Below are 21,022 nucleotides of genomic sequence, written 5' to 3'. Positions count from 1 at the left end.
TGAAAACACAACACCGTAGACAGAATGACCTGACTGTCCTCATTGATGTCTGAAAACACAACACCGTAGACAGAATGACCTGACTGTTCTCATTGATGTCTGAAAACACAACACCGTAGACAGAATGACCTGACTGTCCTCATTGATGTCTGAAAACACAACACCGTAGACAGAATGACCTGACTGTCCTCATTGATGTCTGAAAACACAACACCGTAGACAGAATGACCTGACTGTCCTCATTGATGTCTGAAAACACAACACCGTAGACAGAATGACCTGACTGTTCTCATTGATGTCTGAAAACACAACACCGTAGACAGAATGACCTGACTGTCCTCATTGATGTCTGAAAACACAACACCGTAGACAGAATGACCTGACTGTCCTCATTGATGTCTGAAAACACAACACCGTAGACAGAATGACCTGACTGTCCTCATTGATGTCTGAAAACACAACACCGTAGACAGAATGACCTGACTGTCCTCATTGATGTCTGAAAACACAACACCGTAGACAGAATGAACTAACTGTTCTCATTGATGTCTGAAAACACAACACCGTAGACAGAATGACCTGACTGTCCTCATTGATGTCTGAAAACACAACACCGTAGACAGAATGACCTGACTGTCCTCATTGATGTCTGAAAACACAACACCGTAGACAGAATGACCTGACTGTCCTCATTGATGTCTGAAAACACAACACCGTAGACAGAATGACCTGACTGTTCTCATTGATGTCTGAAAACACAACACCGTAGACAGAATGACCTGACTGTCCTCATTGATGTCTGAAAACACAACACCGTAGACAGAATGACCTGACTGTCCTCATTGATGTCTGAAAACACAACACCGTAGATAGAATGACCTGACTGTCCTAAAGGATGTCTGAAAATACAACACCGTAGACAGAATGACCTGACTGTCCTCATTGATGTCTGAAAACACAACACCGTAGACAGAATGACCTGACTGTCCTCATTGATGTCTGAAAACACAACACCGTAGACAGAATGACCTGACTGTCCTCGTTGATGTCTGAAAACACAACACCGTAGATAGAATGACCTGACTGTCCTAAAGGATGTCTGAAAATACAACACCGTAGACAGAATGACCTGACTGTCCTCATTGATGTCTGAAAACACAACACCGTAGACAGAATGACCTGACTGTCCTCATTGATGTCTGAAAACACAACACCGTAGACAGAATGATCTGACTGTCCTCATTGATGTCTGAAAACACAACACCGTAGACAGAATGACCTGACTGTCCTCATTGATGTCTGAAAACACAACACCGTAGACAGAATGACCTGACTGTCCTCATTGATGTCTGAAAACACATCACTGTAGACAGAATGACCTGACTGTCCTCATTGATGTCTGAAAACACAACACCGTAGACAGAATGACCTGACGGTCCTCATTGATGTCTGAAAACACAACACCGTAGACAGAATGACCTGACTGTCCTCATTGATGTCTGAAAACACAACACCGTAGACAGAATGATCTGACTGTCCTCATTGATGTCTGAAAACACAACACCGTAGACAGAATGACCTGACTGTCCTCATTGATGTCTGAAAACACAACACCGTAGACAGAATGACCTGACTGTCCTCATTGATGTCTGAAAACACATCACTGTAGACAGAATGACCTGACTGTCCTCATTGATGTCTGAAAACACAACACCGTAGACAGAATGACCTGACGGTCCTCATTGATGTCTGAAAACACAACACCGTAGACAGAATGATCTGACTGTCCTCATTGATGTCTGAAAACACAACACCGTAGACAGAATGACCTGACTGTCCTCATTGATGTCTGAAAACACAACACCGTAGACAGAATGACCTGACTGTCCTCATTGATGTCTGAAAACACAACATCGTAGACCGAATTACCTGACTGTCCTCATTGATGTCTGAAAACACAACACCGTAGACAGAATGACCTGACTGTCCTCATTGATGTCTGAAAACACAACACCGTAGACAGAATGACCTGACTGTCCTCATTGATGTCTGAAAACACAACACCGTAGACAGAATGACCTGACTGTCCTCATTGATGTCTGAAAACACAACACCGTAGACAGAATGACCTGACTGTCCTCATTGATGTCTGAAAACACAACACCGTAGACAGAATGACCTGACTGTTCTCATTGATGTCTGAAAACACAACACCGTAGACAGAATGACCTGACTGTCCTCATTGATGTCTGAAAACACAACACCGTAGACAGAATGACCTGACTGTCCTCATTGATGTCTGAAAACACAACACCGTAGACAGAATGACCTGACTGTCCTCATTGATGTCTGAAAACACAACACCGTAGACAGAATGAACTGAATGTTCTCATTGATGTCTGAAAACACAACACCGTAGACAGAATGATCTGACTGTCCTCATTGATGTCTGAAAACACAACACCGTAGACAGAATGACCTGACTGTCCTCATTGATGTCTGAAAACACAACACCGTAGACAGAATGACCTGACTGTCCTCATTGATGTCTGAAAACACAACACCGTAGACAGAATGACCTGACTCTCCTCATTGATGTCTGAAAACACAACACCGTAGACAGAATGATCTGACTGTCCTCATTGATGTCTGAAAACACAACACCGTAGACAGAATGACCTGACTGTTCTCATTGATGTCTGAAAACACAACACCGTAGACAGAATGACCTGACTCTCCTCATTGATGTCTGAAAACACAACACCGTAGACAGAATGACCTGACTCTCCTCATTGATGTCTGAAAACACAACACCGTAGACAGAATGATCTGACTGTCCTCATTGATGTCTGAAAACACAACACCGTAGACAGAATGACCTGACTCTCCTCATTGATGTCTGAAAACACAACACCGTAGACAGAATGACCTGACTCTCCTCATTGATGTCTGAAAACACAACACCGTAGACAGAATGACCTGACTGTTCTCATTGATGTCTGAAAACACAACACCGTAGACAGAATGACCTGACTGTCCTCATTGATGTCTGAAAACACAACACCGTAGACAGAATGACCTGACTGTCCTCATTGATGTCTGAAAACACAACACCGTAGATAGAATGACCTGACTGTCCTAAAGGATGTCTGAAAATACAACACCGTAGACAGAATGACCTGACTGTCCTCATTGATGTCTGAAAACACAACACCGTAGACAGAATGACCTGACTGTCCTCATTGATGTCTGAAAACACAACACCGTAGACAGAATGATCTGACTGTCCTCATTGATGTCTGAAAACACAACACCGTAGACAGAATGACCTGACTGTCCTCATTGATGTCTGAAAACACAACACCGTAGACAGAATGACCTGACTGTCCTCATTGATGTCTGAAAACACATCACTGTAGACAGAATGACCTGACTGTCCTCATTGATGTCTGAAAACACAACACCGTAGACAGAATGACCTGACTGTTCTCATTGATGTCTAAAAACACAACACCTTAGACAGAATGATCTGACTGTTCTCATTGATGTCTGAAAAGACAACACCGTAGACAGAATGACCTGACTGTCCTCATTGATGTCTGAAAACACAACACCGTAGACAGAATGACCTGACTGTTCTCATTGATGTCTGAAAACACAACACCGTAGACAGAATGACCTGACTCTCCTCATTGATGTCTGAAAACACAACACCGTAGACAGAATGACCTGACTGTTCTCATTGATGTCTGAAAACACAACACCGTAGACAGAATGACCTGACTGTCCTCATTGATGTCTGAAAACACAACACCGTAGACAGAATGACCTGACTGTCCTCATTGATGTCTGAAAACACAACACCGTAGACAGAATGACCTGACTGTCCTCATTGATGTCTGAAAACACAACACCGTAGACAGAATGATCTGACTGTCCTCATTGATGTCTGAAAACACAACACCGTAGACAGAATGATCTGACTGTCCTCATTGATGTCTGAAAACACAACACCGTAGACAGAATGACCTGACGGTCCTCATTGATGTCTGAAAACACAACACCGTAGACAGAAATGATCTGACTGTTCCTCATTGATGTCTGAAAACACAACACCGTAGACAGAATGACCTGACTGTCCTCATTGATGTCTGAGAAACACAACACCGTAGACAGAATGACCTGACTGTCCTCATTGATGTCTGAAAACACAACACCGTAGACAGAATGACCTGGACTGTCCTCATTGATTCCTGAAAACACAACATCGTATACCCTAATTACCTTACTGTCTCATTGATGTCTGAAAACACACACCTACAGAATTAAGACCTGTACACTGTCCTCATTGATGTCTTATTGATGTCTGAAAACACACACCGTAGACAGAATGACCTGACTGTCCTCATTGATGTCTGAAAACACAACACCGTAAGACAACTGACTGTCCTCATTGATGTCTGAAAACACAACACGTAGACAGAATGATCTGACTGTCCTCATTGAGTCTGAAAACACAACACCGTAGACAGAATGACCTGACGGTCCTTCCTCATTGATGTCTGAAAACACAACACCGTAGACAGAATGATCTGACTGTCCTCATTGATGTCTGAAAACACAACCACCGTAGACAGAATGACCTGACTGTCCTCATTGATGTCTGAAAACACAACACCGTAGACAGAATGACCTGACTGTCCTCATTGATGTCTGAAACACAACACCGTAGACAGAATGACCTGACTGTCCTCATTGATGTCTGAAAACACATCACTGTAGACAGAAACCTGACTGTCCTCATGATGTCTGAAAACACAACACCGTAGACAGAATGACCTGACTGTTCTCATTGATGTCTAAAAACACAACACCTTAGACAGAATGATCTGACTGTTCTCATTGATGTCTGAAAAGACAACACTGTAGACAGAAATGACCTGACTGTCCTCATTGATGTCTGAAAACACAACACCGTAGACAGGACCTGACTGTTCTCATTGATGTCTGAAACACACCGTAGACAGAATGACTGAATCTCCTCATTGATGTCTGAAAACACAACACCGTAGACAGAATGACCTGACTGTTCTCATTGATGTCTGAAAACACAACACCGTAGACAGAATGACCTGACTGTCCTCATTGATGTCTGAAAACACAACACCGTAGACAGAATGACCTGACTGTCCTCATTGATGTCTGAAAACACAACACCGTAGACAGAATGATCTGACTGTCCTCATTGATGTCTGAAAACACAACACCGTAGACAGAATGATCTGACTGTCCTCATTGATGTCTGAAAACACAACACCGTAGACAGAATGACCTGACGGTCCTCATTGATGTCTGAAAACACAACACCGTAGACAGAATGATCTGACTGTCCTCATTGATGTCTGAAAACACAACACCGTAGACAGAATGACCTGACTGTCCTCATTGATGTCTGAAAACACAACACCGTAGACAGAATGACCTGACTGTCCTCATTGATGTCTGAAAACACAACACCATAGACAGAATGACCTGACTGTCCTCATTGATGTCTGAAAACACAACATCGTAGACCGAATTACCTGACTGTCCTCATTGATGTCTGAAAACACAACACCGTAGACAGAATGACCTGACTGTCCTCATTGATGTCTGAAAACACAACACCGTAGACAGAATGACCTGACTGTCCTCATTGATGTCTGAAAACACAACACCGTAGACAGAATGACCTGACTGTCCTCATTGATGTCTGAAAACACAACACCGTAGACAGAATGACCTGACTGTCCTCATTGATGTCTGAAAACACAACACCGTAGACAGAATGACCTGACTGTTCTCATTGATGTCTGAAAACACAACACCGTAGACAGAATGACCTGACTGTCCTCATTGATGTCTGAAAACGCAACACCGTAGACAGAATGACCTGACTGTCCTCATTGATGTCTGAAAACACAACACCGTAGACAGAATGACCTGACTGTCCTCATTGATGTCTGAAAACACAACACCGTAGACAGAATGACCTGACCGTCCTCATTGATGTCTGAAAACACAACACCGTAGACAGAATGAACTGACTGTTCTCATTGATGCCTGAAAACACAACACCGTAGACAGAATGATCTGACTGTCCTCATTGATGTCTGAAAACACAACACCGTAGTCAGAATGACCTGACTGTCCTCATTGATGTCTGAAAACACAACACCGTAGACAGAATGACCTGACTGTCCTCATTGATGTCTGAAAACACAACACCGTAGACAGAATGACCTGACTGTTCTCATTGATGTCTGAAAACACAACACCGTAGACAGAATGATCTGACTGTTCTCATTGATGTCTGAAAACACAACACCGTAGACAGAATGACCTGACTGTTCTCATTGATGTCTGAAAACACAACACCGTAGACAGAATGACCTGACTGTCCTCATTGATGTCTGAAAACACAACACCGTAGACAGAATGACCTGACTCTCCTCATTGATGTCTGAAAACACAACACCGTAGACAGAATGATCTGACTGTCCTCATTGATGTCTGAACACACAACACCGTAGACAGAATGACCTGACTGTTCTCATTGATGTCTGAAAACACAACACCGTAGACAGAATGACCTGACTCTCCTCATTGATGTCTGAAAACACAACACCGTAGACAGAATGACCTGACTCTCCTCATTGATGTCTGAAAACACAACACCGTAGACAGAATGACCTGACTGTTCTCATTGATGTCTGAAAACACAACACCGTAGACAGAATGACCTGACTGTCCTCATTGATGTCTGAAAACACAACACCGTAGATAGAATGACCTGACTGTCCTAAAGGATGTCTGAAAATACAACACCGTAGACAGAATGACCTGACTGTCCTCATTGATGTCTGAAAACACAACACCGTAGACAGAATGACCTGACTGTCCTCATTGATGTCTGAAAACACAACACCGTAGACAGAATGACCTGACTGTCCTCATTGATGTCTGAAAACACAACACCGTAGACAGAATGATCTGACTGTCCTCATTGATGTCTGAAAACACAACACCGTAGACAGAATGACCTGACTGTCCTCATTGATGTCTGAAAACACAACACCGTAGACAGAATGACCTGACTGTCCTCATTGATGTCTGAAAAACACATCACTGTAGACAGAATGACCTGACTGTCCTCATTGATGTCTGAAAACACAACACCGTAGACAGAATGACCTGACTGTTCTCATTGATGTCTAAAAACACAACACCTTAGACAGAATGATCTGACTGTTCTCATTGATGTCTGAAAAGACAACACCGTAGACAGAATGACCTGACTGTCCTCATTGATGTCTGAAAACACAACACCGTAGACAGAATGACCTGACTGTCCTCATTGATGTCTGAAAACACAACACCGTAGACAGAATGACCTGACTGTCCTCATTGATGTCTGAAAACACAACACCGTAGACAGAATGATCTGACTGTCCTCATTGATGTCTGAAAACACAACACCGTAGACAGAATGACCTGACTGTCCTCATTGATGTCTGAAAACACAACACCGTAGACAGAATGACCTGACTGTCCTCATTGATGTCTGAAAACACAACACCGTAGACAGAATGATCCTGACTGTCCTCATTGATGTCTGAAAACACAACACCGTAGACAGAATGACCTGACTGTCCTCATTGATGTCTGAAAACACAACACCGTAGACAGAATGACCTGACTGTCCTCATTGATGTCTGAAAACACAACACCGTAGACAGAATGACCTGACTGTCCTCATTGATGTCTGAAAACACAACATCGTAGACCGAATTACCTGACTGTCCTCATTGATGTCTGAAAACACAACACCGTAGACAGAATGACCTGACTGTCCTCATTGATGTCTGAAAACACAACACCGTAGACAGAATGACCTGACTGTCCTCATTGATGTCTGAAAACACAACACCGTAGACAGAATGACCTGACTGTCCTCATTGATGTCTGAAAACACAACACCGTAGACAGAATGACCTGACTGTCCTCATTGATGTCTGAAAACACAACACCGTAGACAGAATGACCTGACTGTTCTCATTGATGTCTGAAAACACAACACCGTAGACAGAATGACCTGACTGTCCTCATTGATGTCTGAAAACACAACACCGTAGACAGAATGACCTGACTGTCCTCATTGATGTCTGAAAACACAACACCGTAGACAGAATGACCTGACTGTCCTCATTGATGTCTGAAAACACAACACCGTAGACAGAATGAACTGACTGTTCTCATTGATGTCTGAAAACACAACACCGTAGACAGAATGATCTGACTGTCCTCATTGATGTCTGAAAACACAACACCGTAGACAGAATGACCTGACTGTCCTCATTGATGTCTGAAAACACAACACCGTAGACAGAATGACCTGACTGTTCTCATTGATGTCTGAAAACACAACACTGTAGACAGAATGACTTGACTGTCCTCATTGATGTCTGAAAACACAACACCGTAGACAGAATGACCTGACTCTCCTCATTGATGTCTGAAAACACAACACCGTAGACAGAATGATCTGACTGTTCTCATTGATGTCTGAAAACACAACACCGTAGACAGAATGACTTGACTGTCCTCATTGATGTCTGAAAACACAACACCGTAGACAGAATGATCTGACTGTCCTCATTGATGTCTGAACACACAACACCGTAGACAGAATGACCTGACTGTCCTCATTGATGTCTGAAAACACAACACCGTAGACAGAATGACCTGACTCTCCTCATTGATGTCTGAAAACACAACACCGTAGACAGAATGACCTGACTGTTCTCATTGATGTCTGAAAACACAACACCGTAGACAGAATGACCTGACTGTCCTCATTGATGTCTGAAAACACAACACCGTAGACCGAATGACCTGACTGTCCTCATTGATGTCTGAAAACACAACACCGTAGATAGAATGACCTGACTGTCCTAAAGGATGTCTGAAAATACAACACCGTAGACAGAATGACCTGACTGTCCTCATTGATGTCTGAAAACACAACACCGTAGACAGAATGACCTGACTGTCCTCATTGATGTCTGAAAACACAACACCGTAGACAGAATGATCTGACTGTCCTCATTGATGTCTGAAAACACAACACCGTAGACAGAATGACCTGACTGTCCTCATTGATGTCTGAAAACACAACACCGTAGACAGAATGACCTGACTGTCCTCATTGATGTCTGAAAACACAACACCGTAGACAGAATGACCTGACTGTCCTCATTGATGTCTGAAAACACAACATCGTAGACCGAATTACCTGACTGTCCTCATTGATGTCTGAAAACACAACACCGTAGACAGAATGACCTGACTGTCCTCATTGATGTCTGAAAACACAACACCGTAGACAGAATGACCTGACTGTCCTCATTGATGTCTGAAAACACAACACCGTAGACAGAATGACCTGACTGTCCTCATTGATGTCTGAAAACACAACACCGTAGACAGAATGACCTGACTGTCCTCATTGATGTCTGAAAACACAACACCGTAGACAGAATGACCTGACTGTTCTCATTGATGTCTGAAAACACAACACCGTAGACAGAATGACCTGACTGTCCTCATTGATGTCTGAAAACACAACACCGTAGACAGAATGACCTGACTGTCCTCATTTGATGTCTGAAAACACAACACCGTAGACAGAATGACCTGACTGTCCTCATTGATGTCTGAAAACACAACACCGTAGACAGAATGACCTGACTGTCCTCATTGATGTCTGAAAACACAACACCGTAGACAGAATGACCTGACTGTTCTCATTGATGTCTGAAAACACAACACCGTAGACAGAATGATCTGACTGTTCTCATTGATGTCTGAAAACACAACACCGTAGACAGAATGACCTGACTGTTCTCATTGATGTCTGAAAACACAACACCGTAGACAGAATGACTTGACTGTCCTCATTGATGTCTGAAAACACAACACCGTAGACAGAATGACCTGACTCTCCTCATTGATGTCTGAAAACACAACACCGTAGACAGAATGATCTGACTGTCCTCATTGATGTCTGAAAACACAACACCGTAGACAGAATGACCTGACTGTTCTCATTGATGTCTGAAAACACAACACCGTAGACAGAATGACCTGACTCTCCTCATTGATGTCTGAAAACACAACACCGTAGACAGAATGACCTGACTCTCCTCATTGATGTCTGAAAACACAACACCGTAGACAGAATGACCTGACTGTTCTCATTGATGTCTGAAAACACAACACCGTAGACAGAATGACCTGACTGTCCTCATTGATGTCTGAAAACACAACACCGTAGACAGAATGACCTGACTGTCCTCATTGATGTCTGAAAACACAACACCGTAGATAGAATGACCTGACTGTCCTAAAGGATGTCTGAAAATACAACACCGTAGACAGAATGACCTGACTGTCCTCATTGATGTCTGAAAACACAACACCGTAGACAGAATGACCTGACTGTCCTCATTGATGTCTGAAAACACAACACCGTAGACAGAATGATCTGACTGTCCTCATTGATGTCTGAAAACACAACACCGTAGACAGAATGACCTGACTGTCCTCATTGATGTCTGAAAACACAACACCGTAGACAGAATGACCTGACTGTCCTCATTGATGTCTGAAAACACATCACTGTAGACAGAATGACCTGACTGTCCTCATTGATGTCTGAAAACACAACACCGTAGACAGAATGACCTGACTGTTCTCATTGATGTCTAAAAACACAACACCTTAGACAGAATGATCTGACTGTTCTCATTGATGTCTGAAAAGACAACACCGTAGACAGAATGACCTGACTGTCCTCATTGATGTCTGAAAACACAACACCGTAGACAGAATGACCTGACTGTTCTCATTGATGTCTGAAAACACAACACCGTAGACAGAATGACCTGACTCTCCTCATTGATGTCTGAAAACACAACACCGTAGACAGAATGACTTGACTGTTCTCATTGATGTCTGAAAACACAACACCGTAGACAGAATGACCTGACTGTCCTCATTGATGTCTGAAAACACAACACCGTAGACAGAATGACCTGACTGTCCTCATTGATGTCTGAAAACACAACACCGTAGACAGAATGACCTGACTGTCCTCATTGATGTCTGAAAACACAACACCGTAGACAGAATGACCTGACTGTCCTCATTGATGTCTGAAAACACAACACCGTAGACAGAATGATCTGACTGTCCTCATTGATGTCTGAAAACACAACACCGTAGACAGAATGACCTGACGGTCCTCATTGATGTCTGAAAACACAACACCGTAGACAGAATGACCTGACTGTCCTCATTGATGTCTGAAAACACAACACCGTAGACAGAATGACCTGACTGTCCTCATTGATGTCTGAAAACACAACACCGTAGACAGAATGACCTGACTGTCCTCATTGATGTCTGAAAACACAACACCGTAGACAGAATGACCTGACTGTCCTCATTGATGTCTGAAAACACAACACCGTAGACAGAATGACCTGACTGTTCTCATTGATGTCTGAAAACACAACACCGTAGACAGAATGACCTGACTGTCCTCATTGATGTCTGAAAACACAACATCATAGACCGAATTACCTGACTGTCCTCATTGATGTCTGAAAACACAACACCGTAGACAGAATGACCTGACTGTTCTCATTGATGTCTGAAAACACAACACCGTAGACAGAATGACCTGACTGTTCTCATTGATGTCTGAAAACACAACACCGTAGACAGAATGACCTGACGGTCCTCATTGATGTCTGAAAACACAACACCGTAGACAGAATGACCTGACTGTCCTCATTGATGTCTGAAAACACAACACCATAGACAGAATGACCTGACTGTCCTCATTGATGTCTGAAAACACAACACCGTAGACAGAATGACCTGACTGTCCTCATTGATGTCTGAAAACACAACACCGTAGACAGAATGACCTGACTGTCCTCATTGATGTCTGAAAACACAACACCGTAGACAGAATGACCTGACTGTTCTCATTGATGTCTGAAAACACAACACCGTAGACAGAATGACCTGACTGTCCTCATTGATGTCTGAAAACACAACACCGTAGACAGAATTACCTGACTGTCCTCATTGATGTCTGAAAACACAACACCGTAGACAGAATGACCTGACTGTTCTCATTGATGTCTGAAAACACAACACCGTAGACAGAATGACCTGACTCTCCTCATTGATGTCTGAAAACACAACACCGTAGACAGAATGACCTGACTGTTCTCATTGATGTCTGAAAACACAACACCGTAGACAGAATGACCTGACTGTCCTCATTGATGTCTGAAAACACAACACCGTAGACAGAATGACCTGACTGTCCTCATTGATGTCTGAAAACACAACACCGTAGACAGAATGACCTGACTGTCCTCATTGATGTCTGAAAACACAACACCGTAGACAGAATGACCTGACTGTTCTCATTGATGTCTGAAAACACAACACCGTAGACAGAATGACCTGACTCTCCTCATTGATGTCTGAAAACACAACACCGTAGACAGAATGACCTGACTGTCCTCATTGATGTCTGAAAACACAACACCGTAGACAGAATGACCTGACTGTCCTCATTGATGTCTGAAAACACAACACCGTAGACAGAATGACCTGACTGTCCTCATTGATGTCTGAAAACACAACACCGTAGATAGAATGACCTGACTGTCCTAAAGGATGTCTGAAAATACAACACCGTAGACAGAATGACCTGACTGTCCTCATTGATGTCTGAAAACACAACACCGTAGACAGAATGACCTGACTGTCCTCATTGATGTCTGAAAACACAACACCGTAGACAGAATGACCTGACTGTCCTCATTGATGTCTGAAAACACAACACCGTAGACAGAATGACCTGACTGTCCTCATTGATGTCTGAAAACACAACACCGTAGACAGAATGACCTGACTGTCCTCATTGATGTCTGAAAACACAACATCATAGACCGAATTACCTGACTGTCCTCATTGATGTCTGAAAACACAACACCGTAGACAGAATGACCTGACTGTTCTCATTGATGTCTGAAAACACAACACCGTAGACAGAATGACCTGACTGTTCTCATTGATGTCTGAAAACACAACACCGTAGACAGAATGACCTGACGGTCCTCATTGATGTCTGAAAACACAACACCGTAGACAGAATGACCTGACTGTCCTCATTGATGTCTGAAAACACAACACCATAGACAGAATGACCTGACTGTCCTCATTGATGTCTGAAAACACAACACCGTAGACAGAATGACCTGACTGTCCTCATTGATGTCTGAAAACACAACACCGTAGACAGAATGACCTGACTGTCCTCATTGATGTCTGAAAACACAACACCGTAGACAGAATGACCTGACTGTTCTCATTGATGTCTGAAAACACAACACCGTAGACAGAATGACCTGACTGTCCTCATTGATGTCTGAAAACACAACACCGTAGACAGAATGACCTGACTGTCCTCATTGATGTCTGAAAACACAACACCGTAGACAGAATGACCTGACTGTTCTCATTGATGTCTGAAAACACAACACCGTAGACAGAATGACCTGACTCTCCTCATTGATGTCTGAAAACACAACACCGTAGACAGAATGACCTGACTGTTCTCATTGATGTCTGAAAACACAACACCGTAGACAGAATGACCTGACTGTCCTCATTGATGTCTGAAAACACAACACCGTAGACAGAATGACCTGACTGTCCTCATTGATGTCTGAAAACACAACACCGTAGACAGAATGACCTGACTGTCCTCATTGATGTCTGAAAACACAACACCGTAGACAGAATGACCTGACTGTTCTCATTGATGTCTGAAAACACAACACCGTAGACAGAATGACCTGACTCTCCTCATTGATGTCTGAAAACACAACACCGTAGACAGAATGACCTGACTGTCCTCATTGATGTCTGAAAACACAACACCGTAGACAGAATGACCTGACTGTCCTCATTGATGTCTGAAAACACAACACCGTAGACAGAATGACCTGACTGTCCTCATTGATGTCTGAAAACACAACACCGTAGATAGAATGACCTGACTGTCCTAAAGGATGTCTGAAAATACAACACCGTAGACAGAATGACCTGACTGTCCTCATTGATGTCTGAAAACACAACACCGTAGACAGAATGACCTGACTGTCCTCATTGATGTCTGAAAACACAACACCGTAGACAGAATGATCTGACTGTCCTCATTGATGTCTGAAAACACAACACCGTAGACAGAATGACCTGACTGTCCTCATTGATGTCTGAAAACACAACACCGTAGACAGAATGACCTGACTGTCCTCATTGATGTCTGAAAACACAACACCGTAGACAGAATGACCTGACGGTCCTCATTGATGTCTGAAAACACAACACCGTAGACAGAATGACCTGACTGTCCTCATTGATGTCTGAAAACACAACACCGTAGACAGAATGATCTGACTGTTCTCATTGATGTCTGAAAACACAACACCGTAGACAGAATGACCTGACTGTCCTCATTGATGTCTGAAAACACAACACCATGGACACAAGGACCTTTGAGACCATCTGCTTTGTGCTGTTTGTATGTTGTTTACAGATAGTTGTTATTATTTGGTTATCAAGGCAACATTTGATCTTAGCTCACACACACACACACACACACACACACACACACACACACACACACACACACACACACACACACACACACACACACACACATAAATGAATGCGGTTATCTGTTTCTGAAGACACGTATGAGTGCTAGCTTAGCAGCTCAGTGTAAGTGTGACCTTGTTGAACGATGGCCAGCAGGTTGCAAGGTAATATTATCAGATTAGCAATAGCTTTAATTAGGTTAGCGCTAACGGCAAAGCTGCAGGCCTCCAAATGGTAGCTGACCTTTTTGCCATGTCGATTTCAAATAGTGTTCAGTAAAATGTACTTATTGATTATTGTAATTTTCCTTGTTTTGAGGGTCAAGCATGTGCCAGACCTTTAATGATTTTTTCTGATGATGATGATGCCTGTGTGGAGTGAATATTGACCATGTTCACTGACTACACCATATCCTCAGTCTAGAGCTGTGTCCATCCTGACCTGAAACCATCCTCAGACCCAGAGACTCAGGCCAGGACCTGAGTCGTTATGACACATTATGGAACTGGGCAACGTTCCAGAAGACATTTCTGGGTTAGAACATCTATCCAATTGTATCAGAATCATATTTCCAGACCCATTATGACTTAATACGCCCAAATCAGCAGAAGTAAAGTAGAAAAGACCCATCCATCACAATGTGAATCAGAATGTCTGAGATGACATCACTAGTTAGCAGACCAGACATCTCTTTGTCCGAGCTGGCTGGGTCTTGGGCTGATGAAGGGCAGAATCGCTTGCTGGGACAAGGACAGATAATAGTAGTTAGTATAAAGACAGCTAATATTCAGTGACCAGAGTCATTGGGGACAGTGGACAGTCTGCAGTGGTGATCCTATTATGTCAAGCTCAATGACAGATCATTGTTGAACTATTTCTCTTCTCTTCTTATTTGTCTCTTGTCGGTTTGAGTGTGTGTGTGTGAAATATATATATAAACTCAGCATAAAAAGAAACGTCCTTTCACTATCAACTGTGTTTATTTTCAGCAAACTTAACATGTGTATATATTTGTATGAACATAAGATTCAACAACTAAGACTTAAACTGAACAAGTTCCACACACATATATATATATATATATATATATATATATATATATATATAGTTTTTGCAAGTTGGTTAGGACAACTACTTTTTGCATGACACAAGTCTTTTTTCCGACAATTGTTTACAGACAGATTATTTCACTTATAATTAATTGTATCACAATTCCAGTGGGTCTGAAGTTTACATACAGTAAGTTGACTGTGCCTTTAAACAGCTTGGAAAATTACAGAAAAGGATGTGATGGCTTTAGAAGCTTCTGATAGGCTAATTTACATAATTTAAGTCAATTGGAGGTGTACCTGTGGATGTATTTCAAGGTCTGCCTTCAAACTCAGTGCCTCTTTGCTTGACATCATGGGAAAATCAAAAGAAATCAGCCAAGACCTCAGGAAAACAATTGTAGATCTCCACAAGTCTGGTTCATCCTTAGGAGCAATTTCCAAATGCCTGAAGGTACCACGTTCATCTGTACAAACAATAGTACGCAAGTATAAACACCATGGGACCACGCAGCCGTCATACCGCTCAGGAAGGAGACGCGTTCTGTCTCCTAGAGATGAACGTACTTTGGTGCGAAAAGTGCATATCAATCCCAGAACAACAGCAAAGGACCTTGTGAAGTTGCTGGAGGAAACAGGTACAAAAGTATCTATATCCACAATAAAACGAGTTCTATATCGACATAACCTGAAAGGCTGCTCAGCAAAGAAGAAGCCACTGCTCCAAAACCGCCATAAAAAAGCCAGAGTACGGTTTGCAAGTGCACATGGGGACAAAGATCATACTTTTGGAGAAATGTCCTCTGGTCTGATGAAACAAAAATAGAACTGTTTGGCCATAATGACCATCGTTATGTTTGGAGGAAAAAGGGGTAGGCTTGCAAGCACACCATCCCAACCGTGATGCATGGGGGTGGCAGCATCATGTTGTGGGGGTGCTTTCTGCAGGAGGGACTGGTGCACTTCACAAAATAGATGGCATCATGAGGAGGGGGAATTCTGTGGATACATTGAAGTAACATCTCAAGACATCAGTTAAGAAGTTAAAGCTTGGTCGCAAATGGTCTTCCAAATGGACAATAACCCAAGCATACTTCCAAAGTTGTGGCAAAATGGCTTATGGACATGTCATGCACAAAGTAGATGTCCTAACTGACTTGCAAAAACTCTAGTTTGTTTACAAGAAGTTTGTGGAGTGGTTGAAAAACGAGTTTTAATGACTCCAACCTAAGTGTACGTTAAAATCAAATCAAATCAAATTTTATTTGTCACATACACATGGTTAGCAGATGTTAATGCGAGTGTAGCGAAATGCTTGTGCTTCTAGTTCCGACAATGCAGTAATAACCAACAAGTAATCTAACCTAACAATTCCACAACTACTACCTTATACACACAAGTGTAAAGGGATAAAGAATATGTACATAAAGATATATGAATGAGTGATGGTACAGAACGGCATAGGCAAGATGCAGTAGATGGTATAGTGTACAGTCTATACATATGAGATGAGTAATGTAGGGTATGTAAACATAAAGTGGCATAGTTTAAAGTGGCTAGTGATACATGTATTACATAAAGATGGCAAGATGCAGTAGATGATATAGAGTACAGTATATACATATACATATGAGATGAGTAATGTAGTTATCTTCCGACTTTAATGTATATATCACATGTTCTTACATGACAAATGCACAAGCATTCATAAGAAAATAATTTCAGTGTAATGCTCAAAGGCTGACACACACACACACACAGAGCATTTGTGTCTAGCGTGTTGGGTCATTTCTGCTCAGTTGCCTGACTCCCTCTCGCTGTGCTGAGCCTAGCTCTGATCATAATGGCAGCTGTGAAAGGAGTCAGGGACTGATTCAGAATCACAGGAAGGGGTAAATTATGCTCTCTGTCAGGGTTGAGACAAGCCAGTCTGGCTGTCTGCCCTCCTACCAGGGCTGCATTTACTGGCACCATGGGTCCCACAATGTCTCACAGGGATGTACTGTAGCACACCTTCAACTCGCTCTCACACTGACTTGGCATGGAACGGCAAGCGGTACCGGAGCGCCAAGTCTCGGTCCAAAAGGCTTATTAACAGCTTCTACCCCCAAGCCATGAGACTCCTGAACAGCTAATCAAATGGCTACCCAGACTATTTGCATTGTTCCACCCCCCCCCCCCCCTTACACTGCTGTTACTCTCTGTTTATTATCTATGCATTGTCACTTTACCTCTTCCTACATGTACATATTACCTGAATTATCTCAACTAACCGGTGCCCCCGCACATTGACTCTGTACCAGTACCCCATCGCTACTGTTATTTTACTGCTGCTCTTATTGTTTGTTATTTTTCTATTTTTCTTCTTTTTTTCTTTTTTTACTTATCTATTTTGAACTTAACACTTATTTTTCTTAAAACTGCATTGTTGGTTAAGGGCTTGTAAGTAAGAATTTCACTGTAAGGCGTATGTGACAAATACAATTTGATTTGATTTGAACACACACTCGCATGCGTGCACACAAACACACACACACACATGCACACACACACATATTTCCCTCTGGTTTTCAATGCATTATTATTTAATAATCTCACAACTTTATGTAAGATGTGTAAATGACCCTAGACTTATCTCTCTCATAAAACAATTAATTTGATTTCCGAGGGCTGTTTGAAAAGCTCTCTGGCTCTCTCTGCCTGAGCTGCAATTAGACGCTTCTTGTGCCGAGAAATTAATAAAAGGAATATGGAGAGAGAGAGAATAGAACGAGAGGGAGTGAGAGAGAGGGTGAAAGATGGATGGAGAGAGGGAGGGAGAGAGAAAGAGAGAGAGAGAGAGACTCTCCCATCACCAGGGAACTCATGGCTGCTTTATTATTGATAGGGAAAAATATGTTATATCCTAATAATGTTCCCCCACATTTGATTCCATTTTTATGTGCCTATTGTCTAGTACTGTAGATTTACTGTAGTAGTACTAAGCAATCTCAAGTCGAACCCATGTCTATAGAAGACCACCAGCCTGAGACAAGATGGGGAGTGATGTATCAGTCAGCACACTCTCTGCTCAGCCAATCACAGAGCTCTATTGTGAGTCAGAGACCAGGGCGAGTGTTGATGACATCACCAGGCCAGGCAGAGAGGGAGAGGCTGGGTGAAGGCCAGGGGTGCACGGGGATAGCTGGTGCGGGGACCAGGAACACTAAGGCAATGAGTGGGACACAGTGGGATCCACTCATTGTGTCATTACACCATGCAGTCCTCTGCTCTGCTCAGACCTCACTCTTCACAAGGGTGACTGGCCGAACTATGAGAGACACATATAGGATCAGTGTGTGTGTGTGTGTGTGTGTGTGTGTGTGTGTGTGTGTGTGTGTGTGTGTGTGTGTGTGTGTGTGTGTGTGTGTGTGTGTGTGTGTGTGTGTGTTTGTGTGTTTGTGTGTGTGTGTGTGTGTGTGTGTCCACATGTGTATGTGTGTGTTTGAGCATGTGTGTGTCTGTTGTGTTTCTGTGTGTGGTATACACACATACAAGTGTGAATATATTCCTATATAGAATGTGGGAGAAGAAAATAAAATGTGTCTAAGAAAGTTGGTCTGAAAATCTGTATATTTCTAGGTACTGCTCAGAGTGAGAGCACGTACTGAGACACGCAATGCCTATGCACACTTCAGAAGGCTGGAGCACCAGGCACTACAGTGATTAGTGACTGGTCTGGGATTCAAAAGGAGCAGAGAGAGATCGTTTATTGGCTGCCAACAGTAATTCATCTTGCTGCTTTCTGAAAATGAATCAGGTTAAATGACCACGTGGTTCCAGTAAATCTGATCCTCTGTCTCCCACTGAAGATGGGACTGAATCCCCCCTTCTCCTCTCTCTCCATCTCCTCTCCCTCTTTCCTTCTACCCCCCTCTCCATGTCCTCTCGCTCTGTCTCTCTCCTCTCCCTCTCTCCTTCTAACCCTCTCTCCATCTCCTCTCTCTATCCCTCTTCTCTCATTTTCTCCTTCTGTCCTTCTCCTTCTCCTCTCTCTCTCTCTCTATCCCTCTCTGCTTCCCCTCTCTCTGTTCCTTTGCCACCCTTATGAGACAGTCATGAATGCCAGTGTTCACATACCCAGACCCGGGTGCCAGACAACACCAGACTGGCTTCAAAACCACAAAAGGGCAGCTGGACAATGACATTAGAACATAATTCCAAGCCTACTTAGTTCAATGCCTGCTGTTCACAGAGGGCTGAATGTCTTACAGGACAGTTTATGAAATCATGATACCATGTGACCTTTGGTTGTGATGCTGGTAGACACAGGGCTTCATAGATCTCATCATGTCACCTGTGTTCATGTCTTGGATAGAATAAACATTCACTATGCATTCTTTAACCTTTTCAGTGATGTTTTGCACACCTCCATATAGACGAGGGGGAGGCTGAGTCATGATGCATAATGTCACTGTGGGATCGGGGATTCAGTTCATACACACACTTATATTTATGCACACATACACACACAGATTCCCACATCACAATGTCCATATTTTCCCCTGATGATTCCTGGAATCTACCAACCAGGAATATTGAATACTCAGATCCATATAGTACATCCACCAATACAACTGATGTTGTTGTGTTCTCTCTGTTCCAGACAGACCCAAAACCACCAGGACAGGATGTCTTACGGATCCATCGATGGAGGCTCCTTTGGAGGCAGCCGAAACCCCTTCGGAGGCCCCAAGAGGCAGGGCTACCAACCAGTAGGTAAAGACAAACATTCACTTCCATGATTTCATACTAACTTGAGCACCATATTTGCACCATAACTGAAACAAACTATTTAAATGACCCTCATACTTTTAGTACAGTATAGAAAACAAGACTGAGTTTGTCAAAGTGACATCAATCTGCCGCAGGGCTTGAAGGCTGACTATGGATGGATGGATGGACAACACTACCACCCCTTGACCCCCTGAGGAGAGGCAATCATAGGGTTCACTACTGTGGAATAGACGGCTGTGTGTGTGTGTGTGTGTGTGTGTGTGTGTGTGTGTGTGTGTGTGTGTGTGTGTGTGTGTGTGTGTGTGTGTGTGTGTGTGTGTGTGTGTGTGTGTGTGTGTGTGTGTGTGTGTGTGTGTGTGTGTGTGTGTGTGTAGAGGAATGGACTGTGAATTAAGAGGTCATACTGT

The 21,022-nt window shown here is 42.9% G+C and overlaps 1 protein-coding gene across 1 annotated transcript in view; it reads left to right on the top strand.

Annotated features, from left to right (window-relative positions):
* Positions 1-18,874: 18,874 nt before the first annotated feature.
* Positions 18,875-21,022, top strand: part of tsnare1 (T-SNARE Domain Containing 1) — a 48,384-nt gene continuing 46,236 nt past the window's right edge. Inside the window, exons 1-2 of the mRNA XM_038992735.1 lie at positions 18,875-18,996; positions 20,485-20,597. Of these exons, the coding sequence (XP_038848663.1) occupies positions 18,875-18,996; positions 20,485-20,597 (235 nt within the window). The remainder of the gene's footprint in view (positions 18,997-20,484; positions 20,598-21,022) is intronic.

This window comes from Salvelinus namaycush, chromosome 5, assembly GCF_016432855.1.
Source record: "Salvelinus namaycush isolate Seneca chromosome 5, SaNama_1.0, whole genome shotgun sequence".
NCBI lineage: Eukaryota > Metazoa > Chordata > Actinopteri > Salmoniformes > Salmonidae > Salvelinus > Salvelinus namaycush.
The sequence above is the reverse complement of the archived record's forward strand: the minus strand, read 5'-3'. Positions and strand labels throughout refer to the sequence as shown.